General features: G+C 26.0%; 10 protein-coding genes across 10 annotated transcripts; 5 read left to right on the forward strand and 5 right to left on the reverse strand.

The window, feature by feature from the left end:
- Nucleotides 1-7: 7 nt before the first annotated feature.
- On the reverse strand, nt 8-439 carry ENU1_053200 (membrane-spanning protein, putative; the record flags this gene model as incomplete). The annotated part of the gene is made up of 1 exon (XM_008857919.1): nt 8-439. One exon carries the CDS (start codon nt 437-439, stop codon nt 8-10), a length of 432 nt encoding a protein of 143 aa, XP_008856141.1.
- A 777-nt stretch (nt 440-1,216) lies between these two features.
- On the reverse strand, nt 1,217-1,861 carry ENU1_053210 (Ras family protein; the record flags this gene model as incomplete). The annotated part of the gene is made up of 1 exon (XM_008857920.1): nt 1,217-1,861. One exon carries the CDS (start codon nt 1,859-1,861, stop codon nt 1,217-1,219), a length of 645 nt encoding a protein of 214 aa, XP_008856142.1.
- A 349-nt stretch (nt 1,862-2,210) lies between these two features.
- Nucleotides 2,211-2,966, reverse strand: ENU1_053220 (hypothetical protein; the record flags this gene model as incomplete). The annotated part of the gene is made up of 1 exon (XM_008857921.1): nt 2,211-2,966. One exon carries the CDS (start codon nt 2,964-2,966, stop codon nt 2,211-2,213), a length of 756 nt encoding a protein of 251 aa, XP_008856143.1.
- Nucleotides 2,967-3,106: 140 nt separating this feature from the next.
- ENU1_053230 (hypothetical protein) lies at nt 3,107-3,316 on the forward strand (the record flags this gene model as incomplete). Its single annotated transcript, XM_008857922.1, has 1 exon — nt 3,107-3,316. One exon carries the CDS (start codon nt 3,107-3,109, stop codon nt 3,314-3,316), a length of 210 nt encoding a protein of 69 aa, XP_008856144.1.
- A 144-nt stretch (nt 3,317-3,460) lies between these two features.
- On the forward strand, nt 3,461-4,583 carry ENU1_053240 (Rho guanine nucleotide exchange factor, putative; the record flags this gene model as incomplete). Its single annotated transcript, XM_008857923.1, has 2 exons — nt 3,461-3,972; nt 4,034-4,583. The coding sequence occupies 2 exons, from the start codon at nt 3,461-3,463 to the stop codon at nt 4,581-4,583; spliced, it is 1,062 nt and encodes a 353-aa protein (XP_008856145.1).
- A 153-nt stretch (nt 4,584-4,736) lies between these two features.
- Nucleotides 4,737-5,733, forward strand: ENU1_053250 (ribosome biogenesis protein, putative; the record flags this gene model as incomplete). The annotated part of the gene is made up of 2 exons (XM_008857924.1): nt 4,737-5,196; nt 5,258-5,733. The coding sequence occupies 2 exons, from the start codon at nt 4,737-4,739 to the stop codon at nt 5,731-5,733; spliced, it is 936 nt and encodes a 311-aa protein (XP_008856146.1).
- Nucleotides 5,734-5,773: 40 nt separating this feature from the next.
- On the reverse strand, nt 5,774-8,257 carry ENU1_053260 (glycosyl hydrolase, family 31 protein; the record flags this gene model as incomplete). The annotated part of the gene is made up of 1 exon (XM_008857925.1): nt 5,774-8,257. The coding sequence occupies one exon, from the start codon at nt 8,255-8,257 to the stop codon at nt 5,774-5,776; it is 2,484 nt and encodes an 827-aa protein (XP_008856147.1).
- A 325-nt stretch (nt 8,258-8,582) lies between these two features.
- On the forward strand, nt 8,583-9,495 carry ENU1_053270 (EF hand domain containing protein; the record flags this gene model as incomplete). Its single annotated transcript, XM_008857926.1, has 2 exons — nt 8,583-8,741; nt 8,953-9,495. The coding sequence occupies 2 exons, from the start codon at nt 8,583-8,585 to the stop codon at nt 9,493-9,495; spliced, it is 702 nt and encodes a 233-aa protein (XP_008856148.1).
- A 333-nt stretch (nt 9,496-9,828) lies between these two features.
- On the forward strand, nt 9,829-11,940 carry ENU1_053280 (hypothetical protein; the record flags this gene model as incomplete). The annotated part of the gene is made up of 1 exon (XM_008857927.1): nt 9,829-11,940. One exon carries the CDS (start codon nt 9,829-9,831, stop codon nt 11,938-11,940), a length of 2,112 nt encoding a protein of 703 aa, XP_008856149.1.
- A 42-nt stretch (nt 11,941-11,982) lies between these two features.
- Nucleotides 11,983-14,700, reverse strand: ENU1_053290 (hypothetical protein; the record flags this gene model as incomplete). Its single annotated transcript, XM_008857928.1, has 1 exon — nt 11,983-14,700. One exon carries the CDS (start codon nt 14,698-14,700, stop codon nt 11,983-11,985), a length of 2,718 nt encoding a protein of 905 aa, XP_008856150.1.
- Between the last annotated feature and the right edge of the window lie 108 nt (nt 14,701-14,808).

Genomic DNA, 14,808 nt, shown 5'->3' on the forward strand with positions numbered 1-14,808 from the left:
ATGAATTCTAATTATCATGATCTACTTGTTTCATTCCAAGTTCAGGAATGTCTGGAGACCCATCTTCAAACCATCGTAAGAAAGCATTGAACCAATTCATTCTCGTATTAATATGGAGAATATAGTGATGGTATAATTTAAACAAAAGTACTGAAATAATAGCAGCAATGTAGATATCAAAAGTGTAGTGTCTTTTACACATAACAAATAGTAGTGAGGCAATAGCAGTAATAATACAAATAATACCCTTTTCTATTGTAAACCGAAGTGGATAGCCATATTCATTAACAGAAGGGCTAACTTTATAACACCATTTAAAATTTATTAATGGAGCTTTTTCTATGTAGTGATACCAAAACATTGCACAAAAGAATAATGCAGCAGTATGAGGACAAAACATTAGGTCATGGCATGAACGAGTTCCAGAAAATATTTTCATTGCATAAATGAAAAGAGGTTGTTTGTTGTAGGTTGTACATGGGACTGGAGAAGGAAGGTATGTTCCAAATATACTCAAAGAACGAAGAATAAAGATTGTACCTTGAAGAAAACAAAATCTTTTAAGAATGATTGTACGATATGGAGTGAAGAAGAACCTTAAGAAAGTGACTGTTAAAACACCAACCAATACATAAGAAGGTAAATATGGTATATCAATAAAAGGAAGAAGGTCAGTACCTATATCTGGAAGAGTGTATGACTTTGGAATTTCTTGGTGATTTGATAACCAACGAATATAGTAATCATCTGTTATTGCTTGAAATAATGCATTGATAAAGAGCGAAGTGATCAAATAAAGAAAACTCCAAAGAAGTCCTGAAGTTAAAAAGTCAAGGATTGCTAAGATTGGGTGTTTGATTAATTTTTTAAAGGATGAAATAATATCATCTCCAGTGTCAATTATACTATAAAACCCTCTTGTCTCTGGGTTATTAAAGGGAATTAATATTGATATTTGATTATTTGAATCAAGGAAAGATTGATTCATACCGATAAATGAAAGTAACAAGAACAATTTAAAGTTTTTATGAATATTTTTAAGTTCTTATTCTAATAATAAGAAAATTATTTTAAGAAAAAAGGAATAGAGAAAAGAAAGAAAATAACAAAATTTTATAAAAGTTGTTTTATAGGAAAAGAAAGAAACATTCATGAAGATATCAAGTGAAACAATGAAAGAAACAAAAATGTATAAATAATAAATAATTACATATTCTTATAACACAACGCATTGAGTCTTAACTTTTTTCCAAGATTTTTTCTTTTGTTTTAAAGGAATTTTTTTTACTTGTTGAGGATGAACAAAATCAGTTTCGAGTAAATCATTAAATACATTATTAATTGATTCTATATCATTTGTAGAACAAGTGAAACTAATAAAGCCATTATCTTTAACTTTTTGAATGAAAGATTGGCAGTCATCTTGTGAAACCAAGTCTGATTTTGTACCAACAACTACCATAGGAAATCCGTACTTAAAATCAGAGTCAGAAGAAGAAGAAAAAGTTAAGCCAGAAGAAGAACAAGAATTTTGTATTTTTTGCATTGAGGCAAAGATTTCATCAATCTGTTTTTCATATTTTCGTTCTGATAAATCAACAACAATAAGAATACATGAAGTAGTTGAAAAGAATAAATGTGATAATGATTCATATAATTTCATTCCAGGAGTATCTAATATTTCCAATTTAATTGCCTCTTCTTCATTCTCAAACATTACAACCTCTAATCTATTTGTTACTGTTGAAGAAGAATAAGAACAACTCTTTTGTTCAATAAGACAATTAAGTAATGAACTTTTACCACTTGACATAGGACCAACGAGAACAAATGTATAACTCTGAAGGGTTTTAAACAACATGAAAATGAATTTTAAGTTTTTCCGAAGAACTAAAGACTAAACTTCTTCTTGAATTACCTATTCTAAATAATTCCCTTTTCCATTATTTCAGAATTTCAAGACGGGGATTATTACCCCTAATCACCCATAATTCAATCTTTTGTTAAATAAAGAATGTTTTAGAAAATTTCTTTTTGTTTTTATAAAATAATTTGATATTTTTGCTACTCATTATAATTATGATACAATAAATTCCTACTACCCTCACCATTTTAAAAGATTGATTGTTGGTGGTTTGTTAGTTGTTACAACTTTACAGAAAGAAAAGTTTTATAAGAAATAAAATTAAAATTAAGAGTTTAAAGAAAACTTAGGAAAGATTAGACGATATGATGAATTGTAATATATTTTGATAAGAATTTGAAGGCCAATAATCATAATACAAAACAGAATAACAAGACCGGTTTTTAACAACAGGTATAGGGACTAGTATTGGAATATCAATAGAATCCTCTAATTCACTTGAATTTACTAGAAATGTTGAATCAACTAAATCTTGTATTGAAAGAGAAGAATTTTCATTTGATTCATTGGAGGGAGAGTATGACCGGTGTTCAACAATATATGGAAATAAGTCATCTTTCCACCAAAAAGGGATTGTTAAGTTAATTTTCATAATATGAGTATTTGGTGGTTGCCAAATAAGTAATTGGTCAGCTTTGTCTAGAGTAAGAATGGAAGAATAGGAATAAACAAAGGTGACATAATATACTTTACCATTAAGATTAAATTCTTGAATTGTGTTTGGGTTAGCATCTGGACATGAATATTTATTTAAATCAATAACTACAATATTATTTCCTTTATAATTAAACCAACTCCTCCCATCATCACTTTTATGGTGAGGATCAATTGTAGGACCATTATATTTTTTGTCAGAATACAATTCTTGAACTTTGTTTATTTCTTGGGTATAATGAAATTCTTTAATTTTTTCTTTGATATATTCTTTCATTCGTTCCAATTCTTCTATTGAACCTTCATTGACAATATCATTAACAATATGTTCAATTGTTTCCCATCGTTCTTTCTTATGACTCTCTTTCTTTTCAACAAAATCACTCATTCACTGATTTTTAGATGAGATCTTAAGAGATATATTTTGTGGTTTCTTGTGCTGTATATGATAAATAATAAAAGAAAAAACAAAATTTTAAAAATTAACTAAAAAACTAATAAAAGTCATAATATTACTATATAATAACGATGATATTATTTCTTTTATTTTATTTATTGATCACTATTGTTAGTGCAACTCCAAAAGCTGATTCTGTTGCAATGGATTTGTTTATGGAACCAGGGGGGTGTCTTAAATTGAAGGGATATCCATTTATGATTGAAGGACTTGCTATAATGGCTAAAAAGAAGATGAAAAACAAAATTTTAAGAAAGGCTAAAGCAGCTGCAGGTAATTAATTCTTACATAATATATTTTTATATTTCATTATCTGATACAATCTTCTCTTTTTCACGAGGATGATAAGACTTTAAAAAAAAAGCTGAGCAAAAAAGAAATAAAAAATCTAAAAAGTTATAATCATTTAACGTTAGTAAGTTTCAATGGAAGTTCCAAGACTTGAAATTATCCAATCATATTGTCGAGGTTTTCTAACTCGAAGAGTATATAATAAAAGTAGTGTATTTAGAAGATTTGATGTTATTAATGAATTTAGTACAACAGAAGTTTCATTTGTAGATTCAATGAGAAAATTAGATGTATTTTTTAATGAGCCTTTGATTGAACGAGCAAAAAACCCAGAAACAACAATATTACCATTACTAATGATTAAAAGTATTTTACCAAGAATTGAAAGTGTATTTTTAAATGGTTGTTTAATAGCTAATACTTTTGAAGATATTCGAGTTAGATGGAAGTATGATAGTTGTTTTGGAGATGCATTAGTGAAATGTGTTGAGCTTATGACACCACTTGCAGAATATACATTATTATTTGAAACACAAAGAAGAAGTTTGGTAAGTGCTTTTAAAGTGAAAGGATTTAAAGAATTTATTAAAAGACAAAGTATTATTAAAGATTTAAATGGATTATCATTTAATGACCTTATTATTATGTTTGTTGATAATTTTTGTGGAATGGATAGATAGAAAAGAAATAAGTATTTATTAGTTTAGGCCAGTTCAACGATTGATGAGATATCCAATACTACTTAAAGAACTTATCAAAAATACTTCATCTTTTCATCCAGAATATCAACGTCTTGAAGAGATTCAACTTAAGTTTGAAAAGTTAATTTCAAATGTAAATACTCAATCAAAAATGCATGATTGTTTACTTGATGTATCTTCTTGTATTTGCTGCTCAGAAAATTTAGTTCAATCATGGAGATATTGTTTATATTATGGATGGTTATTAATCAATTCACCAACAACACTATCATTTGCTTTTTTGTTTAATGATAGAATTTGTTACATCCAGAACGTCTGTGAATTATCACTAACAAAAAATAAAACTCGCTATTTACAATGGGAACAATACCAACAAATTCGTTTCTTAGATGTTAAACGTTTTGGTCCTTCAGGTGAAGAACCAAGAACTTTTGAAATTCATTGTGGTACAACAATTGATTACCTTTTCTTTCCAGATGGTGAAGATTTTGAGGAATGGGTTAATGTATTAAATTCAACATTAAGCCAATTTATTCAGTTAACTAAAAGATTTTAATTTATAGATGAAAGTATATTTTTAAGTTTCTTTCATCAAAACGTCAAATTATGTAATATTTATAGGATAACAGGGTTTATAGTCAAATTTAAGAAACAGTAAAATTTATTAATAAAAAGAACTAAAAAAAATTAAATTATTTATTAGGCAATTATGGATAGAAAGAAAGATAGTCGTGAGAAAGAACAAGTTAAGAAACCTAGAAGACTAAATACATTGTCTAAGAGGAAAAAAGAAATGGCTTCTATAAGAAGAAAGAGAAGAGAACTTATTAAAGAAGGAAAAATTAAACCACAACAACCTCAAACATTGGAAACTAAACGTATTAAAGATGATTCATTTGTTGATTTCAAAAATGATGAAGAGGCTGTTGAAGAAATTAAAAATGATGAATATTCAGCTTATTATAAAGGCAGAGAACCAAAAATTATTGTTACTTCAACAATTGCAGCACATTCTAACACAAAGAAATTTGCTTATTTATTGAGTAGAATATTTTATAATGCACAATATTTTGAAAGAAAACAAAGTACTATGCATAAAATTATTAATTATGCAAAAAGAAATGATTATACAGATATTATTGTTTGTAATGATAATCATAAGGAGTGTAGTTTGTTATTTTATTGACATTTATTCATATTTTTCATAAAAATTTTATTCTTATTTAATAGCTGATTTATATATAATTCATATGCCTTGTGGTCCTTCTTTTCATTTCAAATTATTTAATTTAATGAAACCTAAAGATATAAAAGGTCATGTCACAGTTTCAACATGGCACGTTCCATGTGAATGTCTAACAACTGGCTTTCAAACAAGACTTGGTGTAATGGTTGCAAGACAATTAAATGCTTTATTTAGTCAAAAACCAAATTTTAAAGGAAGGAGAGTAGTCACTTTCCATTCTCAAAGAGATTTTATATTTTTCAGACATCATATTTATCAATTTGATGAAGCAAAAGATAACTTTGATCGTGCTAAAGGTCCAGTAAAGTGTTTAATTGATGAATTAGGTCCTAGGTTCATTCTAAAATTACGTTCTATTCAAAGAGGAACAATGAATACTGTCAACCCTGAATATATTTACTTCCGTAATATCGATAAAAGTAATCCTGATGATACTAGTAAGTCTAAATTCATGCTTTAATTTGATTGAAATTGAATATTTTTTTGCTATAAAAATTGAATCAATTATATTTTAGAAGTAAATTGAAAGAATGGTCTAATACTAAATGTAAGGGATTAATTACTAATTTAATTAATGAATGATTAAATGGTACGTCTAATATATTATTTTCTGTTTTTAATAATATTTGTTTTGGAAAAGTAGATAATCCATAAATAACAATAGAACTACATTTGAAATAATTATGATGGTTAGGATTAAATGTTGTTGGATTACCCATTTCATCAAATGGGTGAATATGATAGTTAAATGAATTATTAAAGAAGTTCATTGTCATTTTATAGAAAGGTTCATGTTGTTGTTCTCCCTCAGACCAATACCAATTTGATGATGCCTGATAATTTTCATCTAAATAAATATTTATAGTATATTTCTGTTTGAGTTGGTGAATAGTTGATATTGTTTTTGATTTCTTTAATAATAAGATAGTATTTCCTTTGACAAAGAATGGAATAAATTCATAGTCCAACTCCATATTGAACCATTGACCATTTGAATCTATTCTTTCATCAATAAGGTAATTATACCAAATTCCTTTTGGTATATAAACTTGAAGGTATTGTGTTTCATTAAATACTCCACAAAGTAATAAATCATTGTTAATCATCCATTCAGTATCAATAGAATATGTTGTTTGATCATTTGGATAATTTAAAAAAAGAGGTCTTATAACAGGAAGAGCTGAAAGTCGAGAGTGATAAAATGAAGAGTACCAATAATCAATAAACTGATATCTCAAAGAAAAAGCAAATTTAATAAATCTAATATTATTAATAAACATAAATGGTTCTTTTCTATAACCATTTATTTCTCCATTACCACGAAAAAGAGGAAAGAATGTTTGTATTTGTAACCATCTAAGATAAAGAGTAGAATTAACAGTATCATAAAAACCTCCAACATCACTTCCAATAAAAGACACTCCACAAATACTCATTGATAATGATTCTTTTACAATGGAATAAAGATTATCCCAATTTGATGATGTTTGAGTTAATATAACTCCTCCATATTGTTGAATTCCACTATAGAATCCACTAGTTAATATAAATGGATAATAATTTGATTGATTAACTCCTTCAAAAAGACTTTGAACATGTAAATTGCTATAACAATTATGAATTTCTCTATGCTCATATATTTTATGTTGAGCATTTCTGAATAGTGTCATTTCATTAGAAAAATAAGAAGAAGGTTCATTATAGTCTGCCCATAAAGTTAATACAGGTGATATTTTAGACATAAAACGATACCATTCATATCCTTGTTTATTTGTAAAATCAATCCATCCAACAGAATTACAAATACAATGATTTAATGTTCCATTGATTAAAAAACTACCATTTAATAATGATGTTGTTTCATTAAGTAAAAATGTTCTAATAAATGGAAGAGCAGTAAATACCAATTTAATATTCTTTTTATTTACATTATCAATAAATTGTTGAGAGATATCAATGTTCATTGAAAATGATTGAAAATTAAAATTAGCATATGGAGAAAGCCATAAAGAGTCAAATGGTAATTTAGTTTTTCGAAATTTAGAAATAGCTTCATTAATAGTATCATTTGAGAAATACCATTCTGCTGCTTGTTGATATCCAAACATCCAACGAGGAGGTAGTTGTTGTAATCCTGTTAATTTCATATTTTGAGAAACAATAGATAAAGGAGAGTCATTTAAAAAGAGAGTAACATCTATATTTCCAGATTCTGTAATATATCTAAATCCAGTAGATGAAACAGTAATAAATTGTTCTGTAGGGTTATTAAGATGAATACCATTCCATGTTCCATTTGAATTCATAAGAATGAATGGAATAGATCCTGTTAATGAATTAGGTGATGTAAGGTTATAACCAAAAGGATCAACATTAAATAAACGATATGGTTTTTGTGAAGGGAATAACTCAAAATGTGTATGTCTTGGATAACCATACATTTTTGTATATTTTTTTAAATGAAGAGAGAATCCAGTTGAAGTTAATCCATGAATTAAAAAATCAGTATGATTATTAAAATTATCAGTATGATTATTATATTTAATTGATTTAAACAATAATGAATCAATAATAATATCGTTGAATTGAAATGAAGAATTAGTTATTTGAATAGATACTGATTGGCAATTAAGTGAAATATAATTAGTATTATTATTTAATAAATTAAATGGTATTTTATTTAAAACAGAATGAAATGGATATTCATATCGTTTAAAATGGTATGGACCACTAATATGTTTTATTTTAAACCGAATAGTATTTTGTTTAAAACAATATAATTTCATAATAAATTTATTTGTTAAATCATCATGAAACTTAATTGATACTTCTTTTTGATTATTTATTTCAAATGAATCAATACTAAATATCGTTTTACTCTCATTTGCTTTTTGAAAATACCAACTGTCTTCTATCTCTTGATATACATGAAACGAACTACTATAACAAATAAATAAGAATAGAATAACTATAAAATTTACCATAAAAACTTTTTATATTTTTAGTTCTTTTTAAGATTTTTTAAATTATATTTATAGATTATAGCATTAGAAATACTCTAAACAATTTAATTGTAATAGTCAGTCAGTATTTATTTACTTTTACAATTTTTATTTGTAGTGAATTAATCTCTAAGTTTTCATTATATCACTAAAGAGATAAATTTAAATTAGTATTTTCTTGGAAGTTTATTTTGACACATTCCATCGATAGTTTTATTTATAGATGGTAGTATAATAAAAAATTGATAACATAATACAATATTTAAACAGATAATTAAAACTTATTTTATTCAATTGGTCCTTACAAATGAGTAAACAATTAAGACAAACATTTGATGAGATGGATTTGGATAAAGATGGTGTTTTAACTTTAGTTGAATTTCTTCAATCAGCACAAAAATTTGGAGTATCTTCTGAACAAATTAAAACAATTTTTGAAACCATGGATATAGAGTCTTCTGGTGCAGTTTCATTTGAAAGATATGCAGCTTTTTGTTCTAATTAACATGTTTTTAAAATAACAAGTAAATAATTTTTCTAATAAATAAAAAAATAAAGAATAAAAAGGAAGATAAATTAAAGAATTGTATAAAATAATTGATACAAAACCTTTTTATAAAATTTACAAATTTAAAACATTAGATCTATTCATTTAATTAAAAATATTTCTTATAAAGATGGGATTATTTGAAAAAATAGATGAAGATAACCAATTACAATTTATCAGAGATAATATTCATATAATTAATAATTGGACTGGACTAAGATGTAAAGAGATATTAATGGATAGTAAATATGATTTATGGGTAGATAATAAAGCATACGTTTTAGCACATTATATTTATCAACAAAAAAATATTGTATTTTTATTAATTTGTGATAAATATTGTTTTGGATTTTTTAATTCACAATGTTTACAGTCATATAATTCAAATCATATTCAATACATTCAAAAAGGAAATGAATTCTTTTCATTTGTAATTTATAAAGAAAATATTTCTCCAAAAATTTCAGAAGTACAATTTGGAAAAACAGAAATAATTGGAATTCCGTCTAAAGAAGACACAGAAAAAATATTTGAAATAAAAGATGGCATGGTATTAGACACTCATTTTATTGCTACGTTTACACAAGAATTTCATAAAATTTATGGACTAAATAATTTAGAAACGAATATTCCTTTACAAATAAAACGATTTATTGTATTAAAATTTGAATAATAAAAATGAAAGGATTATTTTATTATTTCTTGATTTAAAGAAGTGATTTTTGTATGTTGTTTGTTTCTGTTAAGATTTGGAAGTATAATATAAATTAAGTATTTTTTATTTAAAAGATAGAACTAATAATTAATTAAAAAACAATAAGAACAATGGATTACTCACAACGGTTTGTTTCTATTCAATTTTTTTTTTATAAGATATCTTTTTTTTGTATTTTATAAAATATGTTATTAATTCATTAGAGTCCTTTCTTTGTTTCAAAACGCTATTGAAGAAAAAGATACTGCCATGCTTCAGCAACTTTGTTTACATTTTGGTTTAGTCAATACAATGAGAGCAGAAATATGGAAAATTTTATTAGATGTGAAACCAATTAAATTACCTAACCGCCTTAATTTAACTATTGTAGAAGCTGATGTACCTCCATTAGTAAATAAGTTGATTTCTGTTATTGGTCAATCAAAAAGAGCTGAATTAATTAAAGATTCTTATTCTATTGCAACTACTTTAATTCAACCTAAAACATCTCCAAATTTTATTCCTACAGTAATTGTTGCTTTAGTTTTTAATTATTTATATCCAAAAGAAACAATAGAATTTAGATTAGGTGCTGTATTTTCATTCTTAAATATGTTACAACCTTATTTTACTCATTTATATCCTTCTATTCAAAAAGGCTTATTTTGTTTAATGCATATTTTACTTCAATACCATGACCCTCAATTATGTCATTGTTTAGATTCTTTTAGAGTTGAACCTGTTCTTTATACAAATCGTTTCTTATATAATGCTCTTTTCTCAACAGGAGAAACATTAAATGATGTTCTTTTATTATGGGATGAATTTATTCTTAATTCAAATAAATATCTTTTCTACTATGCTGTTGTTGCTTACTTAATTCAAATTAAAGATGATATTATGAAAGAAACTAAAAAGAATGAACTTATTACTTTACTTAAAGTTAAACGTATTTCTTCTGAAGACTTACGTATTGTAATTTGTCGTGCTGCTAGTTTAGAACGTCGTACTTTAACGTCATTTAAACTCTTATTGTCTTCTTGTTTTAGAAATGAAGCAATGTTTCAAAGATGGTATTCACAATCATTAGGATCAACGTTAGCTCTTCCAGTTGAACCTCATTCATTAGTAAATGATATTAAAGATGGAATGGAAGTTTTATTTATTGATTGTCGTACTCAAGAAATGTATAGAGGAGGAAATATTGGAAATGCAGTAAATTTTGATTATACTAAACGAGAAGATGAGAAATATGTTAGTAAGTTTTTCCAATTAAAGCCAGTTCAATGCTTAAGAGACCCAAAAAAATTTACTCATGTAGTTATTTATGGTTGTGGTGAAATAGGTAAAACCCTTCAACAGTCACCTTCATTAAGTGAGTTAACAATGATTATGCTTGATTTTATTAAACGTGGTATTAAAAGACTTAGTGTATTATTAAGTGGTTATCATCTTTATCATAAACTGTCAATGAATAAAACCCCAGGATTTGAAATAATAAATCACATTCCTTCTGTATGTCCACTTTGTACTCCTCCTGAATTAGCTAAATTAACAATGAAAATTACTGAAGGTACTAAAAAATTTACAGAAAAAGCCACTAGTTTCTTTTCAAATTTATCACACCAAGCACAACAATCTAATAATTCACATACACAACCTTCTCCTCAAAAAGACTCTCAACCTATAGTACATAAACCTTATACTCCTATTCAACAAAATCAAACAATAACCCCTATTAAAAGTAACACTGAAATAAAAGAACGTCAACAAATGAGAGTTTCATCAACAAAAGGAACTAATCAAATAAGTGGGTTAGTTGAGCCAGTTCAACCAATTTCAAATCAATCAATCCCTAATTTATTAGACTTAGGTCTTGAACCAGTTACTGACCCTTCATCATCAACATCTTCTAATACCAATTCATTAAACAGTTCAGTAAACAAAACTCAGAATAATGCAATTCCAATTCAACCACTTCCAAATATATTAGATATGCCAATTAAACCATTGAATGTTGATTCAACAGAAATACCAAATGGAGATATTAGTCAAAAACTTACATTTGATGAAGAGTATAATGAAGAAGATGAAGCAGAAGAATCAAATTATTTTGATGAATTAATGAAAGAAAGTCCAACATTTGAAGCTGATTATAATGTTGCTAGTGGAGATGCTGTTGATTGTTGGAAGAAATGTTTAGTTATATTAAGTAGTGTAGATATGCTTGTAGCGGAAAAACCATCAGGAGATGGAGAGATGTTTTTATTAGAAGAAGTTACATATACAGATATTGAAAAAGTTTCGGCAAAAAAACAAAATCCAGAGATTTGTACTATTGAAGTAAATGGAAAACAAATTGTCTTAAAAGTACAAAATAATATTGAATTTTTAAAACAACTTAATGATAAAATGAACGACTAAAAAGAATAAATGTTTTAATAATTCAAAAAACATTTTAATTAATTATTTGTCAAAAACTGTTTTAACTAATTTTTCCGATGAATGATAGATATGAGAAAGATCTTTTCTTTTGATGTTTACACATGGATATATAAAACTTTTTTCTAATTGATACCAACGTCTAACTACATTGCTAAATAATGTCTCACATGAAACACTTAATTTTCTTGCCATTACCTCTAAGAATATCATTTCTACTGATGAAAATTCAAATGGTTTATATTCAAAACTTTCTGCAATTTGAAAATATTCTTTTCCCATTAAAGAACGAACAGATAACATGGCAGTTTGTTGTTCATCTACAGTAATTTCATCAAATTCAGTTTGAATTGGTTTAAATGAAATTTTAAAAGAAGGAGGTGGGTTAGAATTATCAAAATCAAAGAATGCTCTAAAAAGATTTTCTTGTTCATGAACGTTAGTTGGACTTGGAATATAACTTTTTTTTCTTGTTTGTTCATAAGAAATTGATGCAATTAAAGAAGAATAACATTTAGTTAATATTTTAGTAATTTTTAATTTAGTTGAATGTTTATTTGAAGAAATATCTTTATCTTTTAATGAATTATTAATATTTTGTTCGGTTTGATTACTGTCTATTGATTTGTTAATAGAATTATATCCAATTGGTTTAAATAATGATTCTATTTCTTTAGACTCATCAATACCAAACCATTCTTTTATTTCTTTAATAATGTTACTTTTTTCTTTTAGTTCTTTCTTTATTTTAACTGGTCTTAATCTTTTCTCAGAAATACTAGACTCTAAGTCTTGAATAAAATATCCGGTTACTAATCCTTTAATGTCTTCATCATTTTCTCCTTCTTCACTTAATTTAATACTTTCTCCTTCTATGTCTGGTTCTATAATATCAGCATTACCTTCTGACTCACCACCACTTCCTTCAAATGACTCAACATCATTAATAAATTCTTGATCCAATTCATTTTCTAAGACATCATCTAAACTTCTAAAAGAAATATTTTCTAATCCACGAGTTTTTCTTTTCCAATTTTCAATAATATGATAAAGAGGAACATTTTTTAGTTGTGTTTGTTGTATTTTCTTTTGAAAACTAACATTAGAACTAGTCATTGCATCAATAAGTTGTTCAATTTTACCTCGTTCATTAAGCAATTCAATTTCATGACAATTTGACACTAAAATATTTCCACAACAATAACTATATTTGTGTATATATTTATTAGCAAAATAGTTATCATCTATTTTATCCCATCCAAGTGTTAAAAATCTAACTGCCAGAAATATAAATGACATAAAAGCATAAACTGATGGATGACTTTGATTTAATGAATTATATAATATCATTGCTAAATCATAAAACCCTTCTGGAATATCTAATTCATTAATATAACATTTCATTGATTCTTCAACAGATAAAAAAGGTCCACCAATATTATAATGAAAATTCCAATACTCAAACCTACGAGTAAAACAAGATGAATCTACCATATATTGACCAAATGAATTAAAAATGAAATTACCAAATTTATGATCACTTCTAAGCGATTCAATAATTGTCAAATTACTAAATATTGGTAATCGTTGATTAACAACATCTCTAAAAAATATTTGATATGGAATTTTTTGACCACAACGAAATAAAGCAACATAAGTTGAGAATAATGGGAATTCTGAAGAAAGCTTTTTATTTAAAACAATTTTTCCTCTTCTGTATTTTTCTATGGTATCAACTATAATATCTCCTGTTAATTTGTACTTTTCATCTAACCTTTTTATAGGTTTTGAATATTGTTTAAAGAGTTCATTACTATTCATATTTCGAATGAGTGCTTCTTTAATAAATGGATCTTCAATACTACTAATCAAACTATTTTTAAATACCTCATATTCCTTTTCAGAATATGTATTAATGGTATTTTGACTTTCTGTTACATCAGAATATTTCAAATATTCTTGTTCTAACCAATTGGATTCGTTATCTTCTGGTGATTCTTCATTTAATTTATTAAATAATCCTTCTCCATTAAGTAACTTTTCTACATTTTCTGATTCTTCTCCATTAAGTAACTTTTCTACATTTTGTAATCCCTCTTCTCCAAGTAACTTGTCTATATTTTCTGATTCTTCTCCACTAAGTGACTCTTCTTTTTTAATTTGTAAGTCTTTTTTCTTGTTTAAATGCTCAGCTAATACTTTCTTTTTCTTCAGATACGTTTCTATTTTATCCTTTATTTTATATTTTTTTAATTGATTTTCATATGACTTTAATTTGGCAAGTCGTTGATTGATTAAATCTGTTGGATCTTCACTATATCCTTTAAATTGTATAATTTGTTCACGAATATATTTTAAAGCTTCTTGTACATCAACTTCATAAAATTTAGCCATTACCTCACAATAAACATAAGAAATTTTTTGAAGAGAAGTAAAGTATGAATCATCTCTTGACACTGCCCTCTTTTCTAGAACACATCTCATTTTCAACTTTTCTTTTAATTCAATTTTTTTCTTTATAATTCTAAGACGTTTGTTTAGTCCAGCTCCTGTTTTAACAATTCTTCTTGTAGGCATGGGTTTTGAACTTATGTCTGTTTTGTCGTTATTTTCAAACTCTTTATCAATTTTTAGTGAATAAGCAGTTATAATATTTCCACACTGAAGACAAACTAATTGCCCAATATCACTTTTATCAATTTTACTCCCTCCACAAACGGGACAAATCGAATTATCAGACATGAGAGTAATTCAAATAAACTTATTTATTTTTCAATTAATAAAAAAAAAAAGAAAAAACAATAATTAATAAAATAAATTAATTATTATAAACTTAAAAATATTAATATA

This window comes from Entamoeba nuttalli (assembly GCF_000257125.1).
Source record: "Entamoeba nuttalli P19 unplaced genomic scaffold asmbl_3043, whole genome shotgun sequence".
NCBI classification, from domain to species: Eukaryota; Evosea; order Mastigamoebida; family Endamoebidae; genus Entamoeba; species Entamoeba nuttalli.